The 22,050-nt window shown below is 41.9% G+C and overlaps 1 protein-coding gene across 1 annotated transcript in view; it reads right to left on the reverse strand.

Annotated features, from left to right (window-relative positions):
* The window catches only part of ZNRF3 (zinc and ring finger 3), a 164,199-nt gene that overhangs the window by 40,144 nt on the left and 102,005 nt on the right, over positions 1 to 22,050 (reverse strand). The window contains 1 exon segment of the mRNA XM_075835528.1: positions 9,555 to 9,680. Within this exon segment, the coding sequence (XP_075691643.1) occupies positions 9,555 to 9,680 (126 nt within the window).

Here is a 22,050-nt window from a genome sequence, read left to right on the forward strand (position 1 = left end):
GAATCGCACCAAAATCCGCAGCCGGAAAACGCGCCAGAAAATGCATCAAAACGTAAAAACCACACGATTAGGTGCGGTGTTTACCTGCGAATTTCCTGCGGTTTTGGTGCGGATTTTCCACAGCAAAATACGCAACGTGTGCATGAAGCCTAACTGAGAAAAGCTGCACCTGTAACTCAACAATTGGGGTCTCCAAGAAGAACGCTTTAGTGCTGGTGGTCTGTTTTTTTTGACGGTGGATATCTAGAAAAAAACACCAGCTTTTAAAATGTGTAGGTATATGCAGAAAAACAATTAGGGTATGTTCACACGGCGGGGGTCCGTAACGGCTGAAATTACGGGGATGTTTCAGCCTGAAAACATCCCCGTAATTTCAGCTGTACCGGCATGTGCAGGCGCTTGAACGCCGCGTCAATTACGGCCGTAATTAGCGCTGCTATTCATTGGAGTCAATGAATAGCGGCTCCAATTACGGCCAAAGAAGTGACAGGTCACTTCTTCTACGCGGGCGTCTATTTACGCGCCGTCATTTGACAGCGGCGCGTAAATATACGCCTCGTGTGAACAGACAAACGTCTGCCCATTGCTTTCAATGGGCAGATGTTTGTCAGCGCTATTGAGGCGCTATTTTCAGACGTAATTCGGGGCAAAAACGCCCGAATTACGTCCGTAAATAGGCCGTGTGAACATACCCTTATAGTAGCATGTGAGGATGTGAAACCGATAAAACCCAGGTATAGACAGTCACTGGAACAATGGAGGAGATTTATGTATTGAACACTACATGAAGAATGTCAGCTTCTGTGTATTTTACAGGAAGGCGGCATCTGAAACATTCAAAGGAACGCTTAGATGTGCAGCCGGCTAGGAGGTTATTTGAGGCCTAGGACGTATAAGATTACACAGAGCCCTTAGGCCTTAGGTTTCTCACATTGCCTGATAACTATTTATGTGCAGAAGAGATACAGAACAGACCGACTATCCCTTTCCTTCCTTGGCACGTTTTTTTTTTATCTTGCTCTGTCCTTCATGGCCTGACCTTTTGTACTGTACAAAGCAAAGAAGCTCCAGACTGCAACCCTGATTTTAAGAAAAAAATAAATCATTTATATACTTAGAACAGTTTTCACATGTAAATATGTGGCTTCGTTCACATCTGCGTCAGGGCTCCGTTCTGTCGGAGCTTCTCGTCAGAACGGGACCCTGACTGAAACAAACGGAAACCACAGGTTTCCGTTTCCATCAACATTGATTTCAATGGTGACTGATCCGGTGCCAATGGTTTCCGTTTGTCTCTGTCGTGCAAGGGTACTGTCATTTTGATGGAACCAATATCGTAGTAGACTACGCTATTCATTCCGTCAAAACAACAGAACCCTTGCACAACCTGAGACAAACGAAAATCATTGGCACCGGATCGGGCACCATTGAAATCAACGGTGATGGTTTCCTATGGTTTCCGTTTGTTTCAGTCAGGGTTACATTCTGACGGAAAGCTCCGATCGAACGTCAGAATAGAGCACTGACGCAGATGTGAACGAAGCCTTAACTGGGCACAGGTATAAAATGTCATCCGGGAGATCCCAAAGACATTAATTAAATAACGGTCAAAGACATTTAATTAAAAATAGTAAACCGCTATGGACAGTTTAACTTATAAAAGAAAGAAAGATCGACATGAACCGTACTCTCAGTAAGGCCATATTTGTATAGACAACTATTCAAGCTAGTTAAAAAGGTTCAGCTGTGGCTTTTAGGAGTGATCAACTGATGGTACAAAGCACCTGCCTATGGTGAAGACCACCAGAAAATATGGCCTCGTATCATTCATGTCCCCTACTAAAGAGATTACAACGAACGTGCATTACATTGTTAGAGCCTGTACAATACATACATCTGATTAGTGCGGAAAGTGTCAGATTGTGTAGGGACACCTATAGACAAGGGGAATGGTAACACCCAGTTAACAAATTATACATACATTTCCAGGAGGAATAACAGAGTAACTGCACAATGCAGAGTTCCAAGAAAATATGTCCCAGAATTATTTAATGAGGAATACAAGTATTTATTAAAAACAGACATGTCAGTAGAGCAGATCGGTCAGTGACCACTGCAAAAATTTCTACTTAATTCATATTAATGGGTTATTTCCAACTGAAAAATGTATGGCATATCCACGGGAATGTCCGATTGTTTCCACCTCTGCCCGCATCTGACAGCAGAGGGCCCCTGTACAAGACAAGTATATGGGCCCCTTGCTCTCCAGTTTCTCATAATTATTTCTAACCTATGAATCTCTAACAAGCCATCAGTAATTGGTAGCCATAAAATGTATTAGCTCAGGCATTTACATGCAATAAAATAAACAGAAGGCGGCTACTTTAAGGTGACAGTGTGCCCCCTTGCCTACTGGGCCACTCTGCAAGTGCACAGGTTGCACCAATGTCCACCCCAGCTCTGGGTCCCGCACCTATCTGGAGACCAGGAGTTACCCAACCCCCCCATCCGGCCTGGTGATGCTGGAGCTCACGGTACCAGAGCTGGGACCCGAATCTATCATACATTTCTGGTATATCTTGTGGATATGCCAAAAGCTTGACACAACTCAGAGGCGTAGCTAGCAGGGAAGCAGGAGCGGTGGTGGCCCCGGGCCCAATGAGATGGTGGGGCCCATGGCCAGTTCCCCAGCAGCGGTATGTCCTGGTTTAAACTGTATCTGCTTCCTCAGGACGTAGATACAGTTGTATCCAATGTTGGAGCAGGGAGCTGACAGCTCCTTGCTCCAACATTTACTAATGCAAAACGTGAGCGGCTCGGCGCAGACAGGCGCGATGTAGGTGTGTCATCGCGCCTGTCTGTGCCAAGCCACACACTGCACAGATTGGAGGAGCATAGGGTTGTCCTTCATTCGTCTTGGAAGTGGGGATAGGTAAGCATTTATTTTATTTATTTTTTATTAGGCACTATGGGGGCATTATACTGTATTGTGGCAGCTATGGGGAATATACTGTGTGGGGGCAGCTATGGGGCATTAGTCTGTGTGTGAGAGTACTATAGAGGCATTATACTGTGTGGGGGCAGCTATAAGAGCATTATACTTTGTGGGGGCCACTAAGAGGGTCATTAAACTATGTGGGGAGGGGCTGCGACATGTTATGCCCCACCTGTGCGAAACCCCTAGCTACGCCTCTGACACCAGTCATTACAACCATTTAGATGTAACTGCAGCTAACCCCAGTATCACACTCACAGAAGGAAGCAGTAATATGGGGAATGGTTAGGTGAAGCTCCTCACATGGACAGTCCGTGCCAACAACTCTCTATATCTCAGCTCCCTGAACCCACTGGGAGTATAAAATGGGGACAGTGGGATATTGGGGTAAGACACAGTAGCACCTTAACTTTTAGATTTTAGGTACAATAAAGCCAACCATTCACAACATATAGATGTTAGCCCAATTGCGGTCTTCCCAAACCTCCGCATAAACATGCACACTCGGCCAAGCGTTCATTTTTATTTCAATAAGAAGGGGAGATGACCTGCTGCCAGGCCTCTGACAGCAGCTAATCTCATGGCACAACAAAGGATCAGCCCAACTTGCTCAATCCTGTATGCCCCCAGCAACTGCAGTTTGAAAACAGTCAGGAGTCCCACCCTACCCATTCGATTTTGGCAGATCTGTAGTGTATGGGAAGCTTAATGCCAACAGATAAAAGTAATCAACTCCAACATACGTCAAAAAAACAGACAAAATCAGTAAATCAAGGATTTATTATGCGGTTTTGTTGATTTGAAATGTTCTGCGGCCATTTTTTTTTTTTAATTGCAACAAAATCAATGGGAAAAAATGAAACCTTATTGCACTAGGTATACGAATACAGACCGTGGACATACAATTATATTCTTCATACCAATAACTTACACTTTTTTTTTAGTCGGGTTATTAAAAAATACATGGCAATGAGTCGGATCCTTTTTCACCTAAGCTCAATTAGTAGCGGCGTTAACCATTGAATGCTCTTTTTTTTTCTCTGCAAAACCATTCACGGTTTATAGAACAGATGATAACCGTTTTATGCACAATTGTTAGATCAGTAATATTTGCTTGACTTTTTATCTCAATCCCACTAAAGCTCTAACATTTACCGAGATTTCCCAAATTTGGAACCACATAAAAGCGCACATGGGCTACAATATCCAGAGTGGATGAACATGCAATAAAGAGAAGTACTCCAGAGATGGCACCTTCACACAATTTGCCGTGGCGTTCCTGTGTGCGTATCGCTCAGATTCCCGCCGTCTCAGACACACCTGAGAGAATACTTGGGGGAGGCTGCGGTTACATATACAAACACTCAATTCCTCTTTGACAAGTCTAGACATTGCTCGTCTTCTAGAAAAGGCAAAAAGAACACATGGAGAGCCTCTCAACCCCCCCCCCCCCCCCACCCCTCGCTCTATCTGTATTCCCACCCACTGCTTCTCACTGAACATCAAAGAGTTTGAGAACTTAGCAGAGGCAGGTGTCCTAGCTCAAGGGTGAAGCAAGAATAGAAAAAAAAAAACTAGAAACAGGAATCGGAACGGTCATTGTACATACATACGTGGAGATCTAGCAGTACAGAATCCAAAAATTGACAACCAAAAATTCACGTAGGGATAGCTCGCTATTTAATGTGACTTATCACACATCCAGGCTAAATAATCATCGCTACGTGGCATGAAACATTTATATCTTTTAGCGTTATTGTGGACTAGGTTCCAATAATAAAAAATATAACCTTTAACTTCATTTATGTTTAAAAAGGGGTTAAAAGGACATTGTGCTCCAATGCTGTAACACAGTATAATGTTAGAGGTTCTCCACTTCGGATAACCCCTCACAATGTAGTAAATAGGAGCCCCTATATAGGGACGCGCCTCTATAAGCCAGAGCAGAGAGCGTCTGCAATGGTCAACAAAGGTAGAACGTGGACGACCACTGAATTTAATGGGAGAAGTGCGTTTTTTTTCTTCCCTGTAGCATTAATACAGATAAAATAAATGGTAAGCGTTCGCGCCTCCCCAAAACAATCACTTCTTCGTTGCATTAGGGAAAGTGCCTAGTCAACAACTCATTTCAAATGGGACCCAATTGCTGATCTCAGGAATAGCTTCATGCATGATGGATATGTTCATTGACTTACTCTCCTTGCATGCTTAGGGTATGGGCTCAAGCACACACAGCCAACGTATGGCCCATTCATTTCAAGAGGCGTCAAATGTATTTTTTGGCTTTTATTTGGCATCTGTTTTGCTAGGTTTCAGTTTTCTGACCCCTTATCCCATGTGACTGATCACTAATGGATCCCAATGACTTGTATTAAGATGAATAAGGGCCTGGCTTTCCGTGGCAGCTTACCTTCGGAGGAACCCATGAACGGAAAGGCAAACGGAAACTATAGCTTCCGTTAGCATTGCTATTGATTTAAATTGTAATGCTTCCGTTGCAGTTTGTTTCCGTTCAGTTTCAGTTTTTTGGTGGTAATTATAGCACAGTCGAATGCGCTAAGGTTTCCGCAAAAAAAAAAAAACGGAAACCTTACGGAACGGAAACAAACGGAAACCATTTACAACGGAAGCATTACAATTGAAATCAACGGTAATGCAAATGGAAGCTATGGTTTCGGTTTGCCTTTCCGTTGATGGGTTCCTCCAACAGAAAGCTGCAATGGAACCGATGAAGGGAAAGCCAACGCGGATGTGAACACAGCCTTAGGCCTCATGCATACGAACTTATTTTTTCCCTCCCGTAAATACAGGTCCTTGGTCACACGTATTCGACCCGTATTGCACCAGTATTTACGGACCCGTGCCGGTAAATACGGGTCCGGTGTCACCAGTATTCCACCCGGGCACGTTTTCGATGCAAAACTGCACTGCACTAATCGGCAGCCCCTTCTCTCTATCAGTGCAGGATAGAGAGAAGGGGCAGCCCTTTCCAAGCTAAAAGTAAAAGAAATTCATACTTAGCCGGCCGTTGCCTTGGTGACGCGTCCCTCTTACGACATCCAGCCCGACCTCCCTGGATGATGCGGCAGTCCATGTGACCGCTGCAGCCTGTGATTGGCAGCAGCGGTCACATGGGCTGAAACGTCATCCCAGGAGGCCGGACTGGGGGAAGAAGCAGGGAGTTCTGGGTATGTATGAACGTCTTTTTATTTTTTTTACAGGTTGATCTATATTGTGATCGGTAGTTTTTGTCCAGGGTGCTGAAAGAGTTACTGCCGATCGTTTAACTCTTTCAGCACCCTGGACAGTTACTATTTACTGACGTCGCCTAGCAACGCTCCCGTAATTAAGGGTGCACACACAGTCACCCGTAATTACGGGAGCCCCATAGACTTCTATGGGCCTGCTGGTGCCGTAATTAAGGCCTAAAATAGGACATGTTCTATATTTTTCAACGGCATGGGCACCTTCCCGTAAGCATACGGGGAGGTACCCGTGGCCAATAGAAGTCCATGGGCCCGTAAAAACGTGCCGTAATTACGGCCCGTAATTACGGGCGCTTTTACGTTCGTGTGCATGGGGCCTTAGAAATGGATACTAAACAGACACCTATCCGGTTTTCATTTATTTTTATTCTCCTCAGAACTGGACGCTTAATTCAGAGAGGCTTCACGGGCCCTTTCTGTAACTCCCAAAGACTTCAATGGAGAGGGATGCATGCAAAAGAAAAAAGAAGATTCTAGACAAAACTAAAAACAAAACAACTGAGTAAGTGCTAAAAAAAAAAAAATTGAGGGAAGCTGAAAAACGCGAAAAAAAGAAGAATCATCACTTCAGTAAAGTAAATGCGAAAAATAAAAAAAGGGGCAGGAAAGAGGCAGACGAGACCAAATTCTATCAACTAAAAGCTGTCCAGGAAAAATAATGAAGTAACCCAGGGTCATACAGATAAGCCTTGTCATCTCCAGACTCCTCAAAGTTAGGATGGAATAGAATTAATTTTTGCTATTATTGTCTTCATCCTACACTAGTTCCTCCGTGCACCTGATCACCCACCCACTAAACCAATCCAGGGAGTAACGGTCCTTTTACACGGGCCGTGAAAACGAGGGCCGATCAACGAAACAGCTTCTTGGTTGGCACTAATTTACTCCTTTCACAAGAAGCAATGATTGAGAGACGTGATGAGAGACGTGCTGACGACAACGATAATATTTAATAAAAGATGCCAATGAATGAGCGTTTGCTCGTTCATCGGCTGAACGTTACCCCGATTACACAGGGCAATGATCGGGAATACGCTGGTTTGCCCAATCATTGGCCTGTGTAAAAGGGCCTTAAGTAGACCTACAGTGGGGACTTTTCTGGCTGCAGTCACAAAGTACTTTAAATACCCATTTCATGTAATATTTAAAAAAAAAAAAAAAAAACGAAAAAAAAAACACACAACAGGAATCATGCTGTAAAAAAGCCATGCTGTAGTTATTTTCTGGTCAATGACCCCTTACCCTATAGTACACGTGCAGTACTCCTCTGAAGAATGGTATAATATGGCGCAGCCTCACTATCACTGTCCCCTTACATATCCCATACATTCTATTAAGGACAATGATCCTCCACTCATCCCAGTCCCACTACAGTGGAGGTTACATGATGGGATGTCCATGCACAGAAGAGTTAGTTTGTTAATGCTACCATGGCAACCCCAGAGCAAGCAGAAAAGTAATGTAAATAATATTTACATTACTGCAGCAGTTAGAAGATCAGGAGAAGGAGAGAAAAACACAAAATGTGTATTAGAAATTGACATAACTTTCAATTTACAAAATAGTGATCAACATTTTTTTTTTTTTTTTTTTTTTTTTTTTTTTTTAAGTACGATACCCCTTTAAGTGAGATCTCCAAACACTTAACTATGCAGCTACAACCTTTGCTTCTATGCAAATATACAAAGTGTTGGTATGGGGACTAAATGGCAAGAATCTAGCGCAATATTTTATGCTTGGCAAAAGTTCCATAAAAGCCCAGAGGAAAGCAAGAGGAAAAGGCATGAACATCACATTTAATTTATTAAAGGAGTGAGGAAACCAAAAATAAATACGTTATTCCCTGCCAAATGTCTAACACCAGTGTAATTACACATGACAAATAGCGTGCGGGTATTTGGTTTTCTTCAGTACAAAATGATGAGGTGTCCATGTACACATAGAATACGGAAAACATGAGGATATAAACTGGAGCTCAGTTCTGGGGACACCAGTGGTTTTATTAGAAAACTACGTAGCTAATAACTTCCTAATATACGGTCATTATTCAGTGATCTGATAATGGCGAGAACTCAGAATCCCTACTGGTCCTCCGCGGGCAACGTCAGCTGTGTACAGGAATCAAATACAATAGCCTTTTGTCAATGCAGCTGACAGAGACTGGCATGACCTGCTGATGGGCGAGCTCTGTAAAGAACTTGTTGACGCTCCTAAAAATCGCATAAAACTAACATTTAACATTAACATAGGTGAACATGTTGTCCACTATTGGTGACCTATGAGCCGCTCAACAAGTTATGCTGTATGGTCATTGATTCTCTATGCCCTATCCAAAAATGTGCCCGTTGGAATTCATTAATTTCTCCACTCCTGATATAGGGCGAGAATATTCCACTGAGTTGTACTCTGCATGCATTATGCTTTTCCCATAATCAATATTTATCATCTATCTACAGGACAGGTGATAAATATCTAATTGGTGGGGGTCCGAACACTGGGAGCAGCACCGATCACGAGAACAGTCTTACCTTGCCGTTCCTGGGAACCCCATAGGAACGGAGCGGTAGTGCGCATGCTCGGCCACCGATTATAACGATTATAACGCTCGGCAGCCCCATAGAAATGAATGGAGCAGTGGTGGAGCATGCTCACTACCTCTATTCCTATGGAGCTCCCAAGAACGGAAAAGTAAGCCCATTCTCATGATCGCTGGGGGTCCCAGTGATGACCCCCACCGATCAGATATTTGTCACCTATCCTGCGAACAGGCGATAAATATTAGAGAAAACCTCTTAAACTCTACTTCCATCCCTTTCCTCTGTAATACCTCAATCAAAAACCACACTGTTTGGAAACCTAGCTTTATAATAAATTGGCGCGTGTGTGTGTGGAAATTAGATTGTGAGCGGAAGTGGTTACAAACATGAAGGAATAATTTCTCTTTTTCTAATAGGAAAGTTAGAAAAGTATCCTCATCTTGTGTCAAATATCATCAGACCCACGGCACATTCTTGTCAACGGCTGAGAAACAAAGTGTCAATAGTAGATGCAACAAATAAAAGCCACCATTGCAGAAGCACATCAAAAAATCTCAACTCTATTTGTATAAAGAAAATTCAGCAATGTATGGAGTGAGGCGGCTTAAAATCACATTCCGTGAATACATGGATCCACCATATAGATTTGGTCATGCCGTGAACATGAACAACTGTGTAATCCATTATTTTTTTTATTTTTTTTTATCTTGTTTGTTTGAAATTAACTGTATTATAGGAGATAAACCAAGTTCTTACCTTTCCCAATACGGTCAGGCATGGTTTTGGATCCATTTCAGGCTGTTCAAGTTTCACCACTCCAACCCATCCATACTCGTACAAATCTTCCTCATCGTTGTTATTGCAAAGTCCCAAAGGATGCATCTATGATAAAACACAAATCAGGGAAAAATTAGCTGGTGAAAAAACATCTTTACGACCGCTCCTCCAGATAATGGAGAGGGGGCACTTCAATACAATATAAGATCTAGCCATAGAAAAAGGTTCAAATCAATGTTCTGTATATCCCAAAGAGATTTAGATGATATGACTATGTTGTTAAGACCTTTACGTCCGATGGTAGAAATAATGGTCATATAGAAATGCTCGTATTGAATGGATTAGTCCGATCTGACCCACTGAATTGTTTCTCAATGCAAAGTCTGTTATTTTAAGATTATGGAGTAGAACTGGTGATGGGGAGTGGAAAATGTGATTACAGGGTACAACAAGGGTTAAATTTTATTTCAATGGAAACAACTTCGTCATCACCCGTCCTAGGAAAACGTCCCTGTATGTAACTGGCCAGTCCGGACAAACGTCCAATATTTAAATTGGATTATTACTTGGAACAAGAAACTAACATTAGGCAGGTAAAGGACACCACGGATGGTGGAATACTATGTATACCGAAGGTAGAGCCAACAAAATCCTAACTTAAAGGGGTTGTCCATGATTAGAAAACATTGCTGGTATCTTCCAAAAACAGCGCGACACCTGTCCATAGGTCATGTAAAGTCTTTCAGCTCAGCCCCATTTACTTAAATTGAGCGGAGCTGCAATACCAACCTGTGGACATGTATGGCGCAGTTTCTGGAAGACAGCAGCCATGTTTTACTAATTCTGTACAACCCCCTAAGGTAATCTCTGGTATTGGTGATCATCATTAGATAGGAGAACCCAGGTCAAGTCTAAGAAGTGATAATCTCTTCATATTCACCAAGAATTTTTTATTATTATTATCACAAAGCTTTAGATAGAGGGATTTTCTTCTTCGATAATATTTCTGGGGAAGTGTGAGATCAGAAAAGAAAAAAAAAAAGAGAAAAGGGGTGGGCTGTCTTAAAGGGGCTTAAAAAGTTTCTTTGAAATGTGTGAGCCTTTAATCCGATTAGCTTGATAAAGACAAAACAAAGGGGGGGAAAAAGGAGTTGTGTATGGGGAGGTTGGCAAGGAGAGTACACCGGGTGAGGCGCAGAAACCGAGGCAAATTATGGTCCTCAAATCTTTCTCATGGGTCACAAATTCGTATGACAAGTTCTACTTTCATTTAAAATCTCCTTTAGCCCCATTTATCAGCACAGACAGCTCTGCTATTGATCCAAACATTCTCACCATATCAGCACCCCAATAAGAATCAGAAACAAACGTCATAAACCACAAAGATATTTCAAATAGCCCTTATTACTATCGATAGATGGAGGACCCCCCAGAAAATGTAGAAATCCACAAGTGTCTATTAGGACATGATTATATTATTATATAAACATGAAATGCTGGATCTAATGCCATTGTTTATACAAGAACACAAACAAATAATTATTTCATTTTAACTCCATTAAATCAAAATACATAAAAAAAAAAAACACAAACCACCATTGAGCGCCAACAAACATCACTCCATCCATACGAATATTAAATATAAATAAATCAGATATTAGTTATAATATTTCCTTTAAATCCCTAATATTAGGGATTCATTTCACTTCATACAAAAGGATGTTATTTTAGGACAAGAATAAGGTGGTACTCATATTCAGTCAATAGAAAGCTTCTGAAAGACATTTCACACACGTATTAAAATTCATATTGCTAGGTTTAGAACGTAAATATTTTGTCCAGTTTCTCTTCATCTAAATATCGCACTCCTACTGACTTTAAATTACGTATGCAGATATTACGACTTGGTAAATACTCTACTAAAGGATTTCCCGAAAGGGGAAATGCAAATGAAATAAAAAACTACGTGACAAATACAACAACAGTATATACAATATGGCGAATGCTGAATATCGAATATCCAAGTTAAATAAGAATTTAGAAAGAATATATCTACAGTGTAATTCAGCTGGAACAAGGAATGGTTATATTTAGTGTCCAGTATGACGTCACTCTATGGGGGGTCAATAAAAATCTAAAAAGGGTGGATGGCAGTCAAATCTCTCTGCCTTAAAGAGGCTCTGTCACCAGATTTTGCAACCTCATTTGCATAAATACAAAAATGGTCATAACTTGGCAAAAAATGCTCGTTTTTTAAAAATAAAAACGTTACTGTAATCTACATTGCAGCGCCTATCTGCTGCAATAGCAGATAGGGGTTGCAAAATCTGGTGACAGAGCCTCTTTAAGCTCTGTTCGCCCAGTTTTACCATTACATAAAATCAATTTTAATTCCAGGTTGTAATGCATCAAAACAGGAAATCCACCTTCGCTAGGCACTGTACGTAAAACATGAGCACGTCTTTAGGTAGAGGGTTTCAGATATTCATTATTTGCCCAACATCCTCTCCACTGAAGTCAATGTATTTGACTGTTGGACAGAGCATATGTTAATGAGAAGTAACCTGACTGGTCGGGCCACCTTATCAGTTTGTGCTGGCACTGCCAACACTGGGCCTTTATGTGGCATCCAAGGACAGGTACAATAATTGCCATTGTCTTATTAAGCTTGGAAGTGAGCAACACTAAAAGAGAGGCCGTGTTCTAGCCAATAGAGTTGCCTCTTTATCTTGTCCGCTGCCAGCAGTGCCCTTGCAGAGTAGGACAAAACATTTCCTATTTGTCACAATGGGCAAAGATTGCGCTATTGTTGGAGATGAAACCGGTTATGGTACAAGGATTATGGGGAATTTTAATTACAAACCTGGGCTTTCAGAATTTCAAAATTACAGGTGCACGAGAGATGACTTTCCGACACACAACAAATCCACGAACACAACAGATCCACTACTGTATCAGAATTTGTTTGTTTTTTTTAGGTCAGTAATAATTACGGTTTTCTGCGAATCCACCAAACTACTTTTTTTTTATTTTTAAAACAGACATTGAAGAAGTCACCTGCTCCAATTTGACAAGTGTACAATTTTCATTGTAACCATTTAAAATCCCAATAATCCTCTTTTGATACAAAATTGGTCGTTTAAAAATAGATCTGTTTGGCGATAGTAACCAATATGGCTGCCATGACAGCAACCCCAGTGGTAGTCACCCAGAATGTTGAACGGCATATCTACACAGTTAAACAGAAATGTGTGTATACAGGAGGTGTACGACTGCACATGCAGGTATATTTTCATTCAGCAGGCTGAAAGTATTGGGTGCTAAACTGTGCAGAAACTAAAAAACAGCAGCGGTATTGGTTTCCCAGCGTGAGAGAACTGCAAACACCCATACACATAGCAATAGTGTGCGTGGGGGAAAAACGCAAGTGGTGTTAATATAAATTGATGTGGCTCTGCGGTTTTTAGCAGTGCAGCTCGTACAGGTGAAAAGCATGTGGCAAATGTGTTTGATCGAAACAAGTGGCCAAAAAGCGCAAAGCAAAATTGTTGGAATTCACTATAAAATTGCCGCTGTTCTTGACTGTTCTCTGCTACATATACGGGCACCCCAAACTCAAACCCTATATTTCTATGCTTTTTTTTTCTTTAACGGGAGTACAGTTTTTGGTAGTAGGTCATGTTTATTGTACTTGCTCTTTAAAGAAATATTGAAAAAACATTAATTGTAAAATGTGATCGTTCAAATGGGCCATGTCTGTAGGTCAACGCTTCAACTATATCACAACAATCTCGAGAGCCCAATGGAGAAGATGTTCCTGCTAGATCGTTTTTAATACCAATATTTTAATACGCTTTCCTCCTAAAAAAAGATCTGCTACGGATTCAGATTAAAAAAAAAAAAAAAAAGCCAAAATGCCCTATGTGAACCAGGCCAAAAACCAGATACTTCTAGATAGTGAACACGGCCTTCAAAAGATAAAAAATAAACATTTGGCACCATGTACATTCAGAACCATAGACTGAAGAAGCCTGGATTAGGGAGTGGTTGGACTTGCAGTTGTCAGCTTTACTGTTTTTGCATGGCATAAAACCAAAATAAAAATAAATGAATGGAATGAGCTGCTGCCAGCTGCAGCGAACAAGTGTCTCTCTGGGCACTGAGTGGGCAAGGCATGATACAGAATGATGGGACATGGTAAAACTTTCTCCTAACACACACAAACCTAAAAACCTAGAGTAGTCTCTTCATATGAAGGTAAAAAAACAAACCAATGGGGGAGGTGGGTATTTGTCAAATCCAATATACACTACATCAGTTGGAATCTGCAGAGTAGTGTGTCGCTTACCCACCAGCAAGGGGCAAACCTATTGGAGACTATGGCTGAAACAAAATCTGTAACGTGACCCCTACCGGACGCGTGCCATTTATAATACTGGTGTATTCTAATAAAGCAGAGGGGCGATTTAGACCCTCTTCAAGCAACTAGGGCCCCGGTATGACTGCTACTTCTTAACATAATAATCAGATTGCAATTCGGAGGGTCACAAAACTGTAGCAGCAAATCGGGCCCTACAGATACATTTTCTGGCGGATGAGACAAATTGTAACCTAATTTATTTTATCATTTATGGTAGTTACAGATCCAGCGGATTCCATAGCCCGTCAACCGAGTATGGCAGAGAGGCTGAAGGGCCAATCTCCCCTGATGATTTTGGGCCAAAAAGAAAACTCGTTGGGAGAAAGAATTAATACTTAATTTCAAAGAGAAGTTTCCCAGTCCAATTGTTTGTGATGTGTGAAAAAAAACAAACAATTTATATCAAGAATGGAGCACTTGTTTTGACAAAGGGACAGTGTAAGTAACTGTATCCTTCCTCTGTACAGCCCATCATCTTGCATGATATTCTACAATATATTACCAGATGTCTTTATATGTACATATATGATATGGAAGAAGGAACCTACCGTACTTATTATGAAAATTGTGATATATATTTAAAAGACTTATGTATACACTTTAAAAAAAGGAATGGACAGTAAGGCGGAGATCACACAAGGCAGATACGCTGCATATAAACAAGCAGCGTATGCGCTCTGTGCGCCACAGGGAATTGCAGGCAAAAAAAAACGCGCCAAACTCTGGTGTAGTTTTTCGCCCAGAATGTCCGCTGCGGAAAACTACAGCAATTAGGCGGCCAGCCCCCTGGGATGACGTTTCATCCCAGGAGACCACTGCAGTGTTTGTCAAATGGGATAAAGCGTCATCCCAGGAGACCGCTGCAGTGGCGGTCACATGGGATGAAGAGTCATCCCAGGAGACCGCTGTAGTGGCGGTCACATGGGATGAAGCGTCATCCCAGGAGACCGCTGTAGTGGCGGTCACATGGGATGAAGCGTCATGCCAGGAGTTCGGCCCTCTGACATCATCCAGGCCGACCTCACGGGATGATGTTTCATCCCATGTGACCGCTGCTACAGCCTGTGATTGGCTGTAGCGTTCACATGGGATGAAACGTCATCCCAGGAGGAAGAAACACAAACTCCTGGGTAAGTGTAAGATTGTTTGTTTTTGCAGAGTTGCGTTTTTTTTTACCCGCCGCCAAAAAAATGCAACAACTGCTATTCGTTGCAGGTTTTATCTCCTTATATAAGTGGGGAAAAACTGCAATAAATAAGCAGCGTTTACGCAAATACAATTGACATGCTGCGGAATAAAATTCTGCACCGCAGGTCAATTTCTGAGCATTTTTTCCACTTAGTATTTACGCAGCGTGTGGATGTGGTTTGTTTTATCTCATCCACTTGGCGGCGACAGTATTTATTGTGGATTTTTCTCAACTAATTCCGTTGCGGAAAATCCGAACTATTTACGCAATGTGTGAACTGACCCTAAAAGTACAGTTTTAGGGAATACCATTTTCAGTCCAGTAATTCTTTGATAATTGTGAAGGGTTCCATAAGGGTATATCGATGATGAAAGATTGGTGAATTTCATAGCTTTTCTACTATTGACTGCAAGTAAGTAGCTTCCTCATTCGCTCTCCTGCCTTGCTTGCACGCTGTTGTAGAACTGCGGTACAAATGACTAAAAATGCGTAAAATTATGCATGAGACGTTATTGCGACCTCTGCTCCTAGAGGACATTACTTCTGTCGTACAGACTACTACATGTGCCTCCGTCCACACAGCTCTGTGTATGAGGCCTAACAAGCATAAGTGAGAATATTTTCCTAACGAAGGACAGACCGCTATAAACAGTCCATATTGCTGGAACCCTGGTTAGTTTGTAATTTTTGCCATATTAAGTCATTTAAATCATCAATTATTGATAGCATAGAAAGAAGAAAAAAAAAAGAAAAAAAAGAAAAAAATCGATAGTCCACAACCAGACAGAAGGGGACAACTCAAGGATTTATTCACCGGTGTTGAGGTTTTATTACATTTTTTTTGTTATCTCAGGGAGAAATACACCAAGCTGTGTTAGGTTATGTTTACATGGAGTCTTTTTTTCCACTTTGATTTCGGTGCGTATTCTGCGGTGAAATCCACCCACAAACTCTCTCCCACTGATTTCAAATCCGTGTTGGCATTCACATGCGAAGATTGTTCCGCCGTTGATTTCAAATCCATTTAGCAGGTAAAGAAGTAACTTGTCCGTGTTTGACGCCGTTTCCACACTCGAATTAGCGGCACATAGAACTGGAAATTCATTGATTTCAGAAGCAGATTTCCCTTGAAATCTGCATCAGAATTTTCTGCCCCCCACATATGATTTGTGCACATTGCCTTAGCTTGTTCAATTTCATGTAAGCTCTGGTATTGGTATATTGGTGATGCTATTCTATTGCATTAAAAGAGAAGCAAGAAAACCCTTGAAGGAAAAAAAAATAAAAAAAACACACAAAAAAAAAAAAAAACGACCAGTAAATTCACTCCCATGTGGGCCTCGGGGCTGAGCCCTAAAGGACATGCAGAGACGTACAACTTTGTACAAATGTACAAAGAAACCTAGATGTCTAAATCACAAGCAGCAGTCTCCTAGGAGGAAATCATTTCCATCTCCGCTAAACAAAAGATTGCTTATTCAACGAGTGACTTGTAATTAACCGGTTTTAAGAGGCTCAAGCCCAACAACCAAGGAAGAAAGAAATAATCCGACAATATGACCTGTCACTAAAGCCAAACTTTGATCACTAAATGTCAGCAGATAAATGATGTCATAGCGTACTAATTCTAAATAAAATGGGGTTCTCCAGGACTTCTGAGGTTTGTTAAAGAGGCTCGGTCACCAGATTAAAAATGCTTTTAAAAATGTGGTTAACAGCAGTGTTTTTTATTTTGAGAAACAATATTTTTTCAGCAAGTTATGACCTTTATTACATTTATGCAAATTTGTTTCTTAATGCCCAAGTGGGCGTTTTTTAACTTTTAACCAAGTGGGCGTATTACAAAGTGTATGACGCTGACCAATCAGCATCATACACTTCTCTCCATTACACCGAAGCTTGTTTCACTTAACAGCGTGATCTCGCGAGACCACGCTTGACATCCCTTCCTCCCACAGGTCCTTCATCCCTGCGTCTGAAGACTGAACACAGATCGTCTCCAGTCATATGAGAAGTTAAAGTCGTCAGATCTGCAGCAGCAGCTGAGGAGGCAGCATTACACAGTGGGGGTAAGCATATAGAACACCCTAGAGACGAAGGACCTGTGGGCGGAAGTGCCGTCACACGAGATCACGCCGTTCAGTGAACCAAGCTTGGGTGTAATGGAGAGAAGTGTATGATGATGATGATTGGTCAGCGTCATACACTTCTTTGTAATACGCCCACTTGGTTAAAAGTTATAAAACGCCCACTTGGGCATTAAGAAACAAATTTGCATAAATGTAATAAAGGTCATAACTTGCTGAAAAAAATATTGTTTCTCAAAATAAAAAAACACTGCTGTTAACCACATCCCAGCGCCGATAAAATGATGTAGGAGATCGGTCATTTTTAATCTGGTGACAGAGCCTCTTTAAGGAGAGCACACGGTACGTCCTCCCACTTTGTAATACATTATATATGGCATATTGTTGCCAGCGAGGAGATCTCTGGGATCATGGATACAGGTACTGACCTGTAGGTTTACATGAAGCACATCCATGGATGAGGAACCCATATAGATCAGTAGATTTACTACTTCGTGGGAAGACACCACTATGTTCTTAGAGACCCATCATTCTGCAGCCACTCGACGGGCTGGACAAATTGCGGGAGCCAGGTAGCTAATGCGCCTAGAAAATAGTTACTGCCACCTATCTTTCTGGGTTGCTGTATAGTGATGTCTCTGGAAGTTCTTATTCCTGAGCCACTAAAAAAAAGAAAAAGGAAAACTGATGTGGTCAAACTGGCTCCCATGGTCTACAGTACTTTGTGCACCCCCTGAGTTATGGCTTGACAATGCATGCATGAACTTTTATTTCTACAAAAATAGTTACTGTTCTATTCCTAAATATAAATACATTGGATATAAAAACCTTATTTCACATAGAAATACATTGATACAACAGTTATGCTGAACTAGTTTGACACGATCCGTCGTCTTTGACTAGCCACTGTGCATTTTTGGTTCCCCACTTCTTCTTAAAATGCCAGGAGACTGGATAACATCCTGACAACAAAGACACAGAACTCAAAACGGAATATGTGCCAGGCATTAGAACATACATGACAGATCACCTCTCACATTATAGGGACCTCACCGATCACAAGATTTTAGGACCACGTATGCCACGTCAGACTCATTGTGGACAAACGATCGCCCCTTCCGCTGCTTTAAATATTCTGATAATCGAATAAAATGTAAGTTTTTACATATATGCCCAATGGATGAATTCTAGTCTAAGGCACATTAATGGGCAACTCAACCTTAACATATCATCAAACATCTCAAAAAAGCAACTTCAGGGACACAGGTGGAACTTCAAAAGCTTGTCCCATACGGATTCTAAAAGTGAAGCACATAATGTGATCTGAAAAAAACAAAAAACTAAAACTAAAAACCAACAACATATTTCCCCTTTTAGAACCATTGAATATGAAAACTCAAATTCTTAAAGCCTATGTACACCTTTAGATGGCAATTTTTTTTATATATTAGTGCAATTAGTGGAACCTTCCAAATTGTTTTTATTAAACATTTGTTTCCCTTTTTTAGATACAGCTGCTCTGTTTAATGCCCCTATAGTGCCTACCCACACAGAATGATGACCCTTTAAAGCCTCACACATGCCGCCATAGCCAGTGTAATGCCCCCATAGTGTCTAACAAAAAAGGAATAGAATAATTACTCGCCTATCCCCCTTTCCACGACGAGCGGAGGAGGTCCCTCTGCTCCTCCGCTCTGTGCTAGGAGTAGTTCGGTGCAGACAGGGACAATAATGTCACTCCATCACGCCTCTCTATGCCGATCCGCTCAGGGCCAGCGTTACACAGTGAATGCTGAAGCCGAGAGCTGACCGTTCCCTGTTCCAGCATTGGATTCAACTGTACCTACGCCCTAAGGACACCGATATAGTTGAGGCAGGGAGATGCCACCGTGGCCCAGCCCGACCCCGGGCCTCACCATCTCAATGGGCCCGGGACACACCCCCCCCAGACACACACTAGCTACACCTCGGTGTTAGGGTATGTTCACACGGAGTGCTTTCAGGCGTATTTTGGGGCGTTTACACCTCGAAAAACGGAAGCAGAACGCCTACAAACATCTGCCCATTGATGGGAAATACGGCGTTATATTCAGACTCCTCGTTTTCCAAAAATGGCACGTAAAAAGATGCCCGCGAAAAAGTGCATGTCACTTCTTGGGACGTTTTTTGAGCAGTTTTTCATTGACTATGGAAAACCAGCTCCAAAAACGGCTGTAAAAAACGCAGTGAAAATTGCGAGTTTGATTAAAAAACTTTTGAAAATCAGGAGCGGATTTCCCTTGAAAACAGCTTCGTATTTTCAGATGTTTTTTTATTTTGTGTGTGCACATGCCCTTAACGGTTATCTGCAGCTCTACCACAGGTGGAAATGAAGCATTATACAGTTCCTGTGTGTAATACAGGGCAGGGCAGGTCCTCCAGACCAAGAGACGCTCTTTGTAACCGATCTCCACTCAAAAGATGAGGATCGTGAACAGATAATTCCCCACTAACTCCTAATTGCGTAATAGATCATATGAAAATGGCTTCTCTAAAGTAGACGGTGTTCATACTCTAATAAATATTGGCACTTTAAAGCTTAACCATAGATAAGAGGAAGCAGCAGAAATCTAGAAAAAGAAAGAAGTGTTCTTTCCAATGACCGCACTAAAACCGGGCCAAGTTAGCCGTGATGGAGAGAGAAAGGGGAAAAACGCACACGACGCTATGAAGGTTTCAAGAACAGGCTATGTGTATTTCTATCTTTAGATCATCAATATTTTCTGCCAACATGCTAAATGAGACATAACATATGTTCGCAAATGTGTATATATAAGTAGATTTAGCAGTAATGCACATTTATATTCAGTGGCATAGCTGGCATTAGTGTTCGCAGTGTGTGGTCTCCATTTTTTGGCTATGTTCACTAAGGGGTATTTTGCCGAGTTTTTGGGCGCGGAAACCGCGTCGCAAAACTCGGCAAAAACGGCCCGAAAATGCCTCCCATTGATTTCAATGGGAGGCGTCGGCGTCTTTTTCCCGCGAGCAGTAAAACTGCCTCGCGGGAAATGAAGCGACATGCCCTATCTTCGGGCGCTTCCGCCTCTGACCTCCCATTGACTTCAATGGGAGGCAGAGAAAGCGTATTTCGCGCTGTTTTATGCCCGCGGCGCTTAATGTTCGCGGGCGAAAAATGGCGCGAAAAACTCAGCGAAAATCGGCGTGCAGGGAGAGGAAAATCTGCCTCAAACTTCCAAACGGAATTTTGAGGCAGATATTCCTCCTGCAAAATCCCCCGTGTGAACATAGCCTTTGTGTGAGAATATATATATATATATATATATATATATATATATATATATATATATATATAGAGATAGATATAGAATATATTTATTTTTTATTTTTACAGTAAGGCTGGGTTCACACAGTTTTTTGACGCGGAAACCACGCCGCAAAACTAGTAAAAAACGGCCCGAAAATGCCTCCCATTGATTTCAATGGGAGGCAGAGGCGTCTTTTTCCTGCGAGCGGTAAAACAGTCTTCCAGGAGAAAGAAGGGACATGCCCTATCTTCGGGCGTTTACTCCTTTGACCTCCCATTGACATCAATGGGAGGCAGAGAAAGCGTATTTATGCCCGCGGCGAAAAACGCTACGAAAATCGGCGTGCAGGGAGAGTAAAATCTGCCTCAAACTTCCAAACGGAATTTTGAGGCAGAATTTCCACCTGCAAAAAAACTCAGTGTGAACCCAGCCTTAAGCAGATACCGTAAATAGTCTCCAGTTTGGGCTATTCAAACGGCACACAACTAAAAGGTTCTTTAGATCTGTTCTACAGTATTTCTGGTTTGTGTTATGAGCTGTAAAGAAAGCTCCCCGATAATAAATACTTAGAAGGTGTATGCAAGACTAGGAGATGGAACTGAGCGGAGATGGGACATGGGAGAGCAAGAGAGGCGAGAACAAGGAGGAAGAGAAATGACAAGCACCAAAGACACAGCGGATACACCAACACATCGAGAAAGTGATTGGACCGCTCTATACAGAATGTTGGTTCTTGCACAGCTATTCAAGGGCGTCCTTTAAACCCAGTAGTGGTGTACTAAAAGAGTTAAGCCGCCAGCTGCTTGCTGTACATAAAAGAGAGACCCATTAAATTGCTCTACACTTTGCCAAGTCACAGTTGGGAAAACCAGAGTCTCATATTCCAGTCTGATCTTCGTCTTCTATACCCTACATCACTCCCATAACAATCTGCAAAGTGAATCTTTTCTAATGCTTTGGACAATTGTCCTAGTTTGACCAATTGTGACCCCATGCCACTTGCAAGTCAAAAGATGAGGTAGACCCAACATTAAGATTTACACATGAAATTTCTTTTATGCAGTTTTCATTGCAACTATTGTGAGCCTAAGCCAAGAGTGACTCCAATTAGAAGGAAAAGTATAAAAGGAAGGTTAATATTTCTCCGCTCTTTTTTTTTTTTAATCTACGCCTGTGTTTGGCTCAAAAAAAAAATGCAACTAAAACTGCATGTGTGAATCCAGCTGCAGTTTTGTCACGTTTCTGCCACGATCGCGGCAAAAACCGCGACAAAACTGAGGGCCCCAGGACTCAATTGTATCCGCGTCCTTTGGACGTGGATACAACTGACATCGCTGGCAAGGCAACCATCGGTTCCCTTCCCCGTCATTTGGCCTTTTTTGTGATGCATGTGGCGCAATTACATCATCGTGACGCTAAACTGGATGCGGCCTCGTCAGAAGAGACCAGGCCTGTATCGCTGGAGAAGAGGAGC

The sequence above is a fragment of the Rhinoderma darwinii genome, chromosome 1 (genome assembly GCF_050947455.1).
Source record: "Rhinoderma darwinii isolate aRhiDar2 chromosome 1, aRhiDar2.hap1, whole genome shotgun sequence".
NCBI classification, from domain to species: Eukaryota; Metazoa; Chordata; class Amphibia; order Anura; family Rhinodermatidae; genus Rhinoderma; species Rhinoderma darwinii.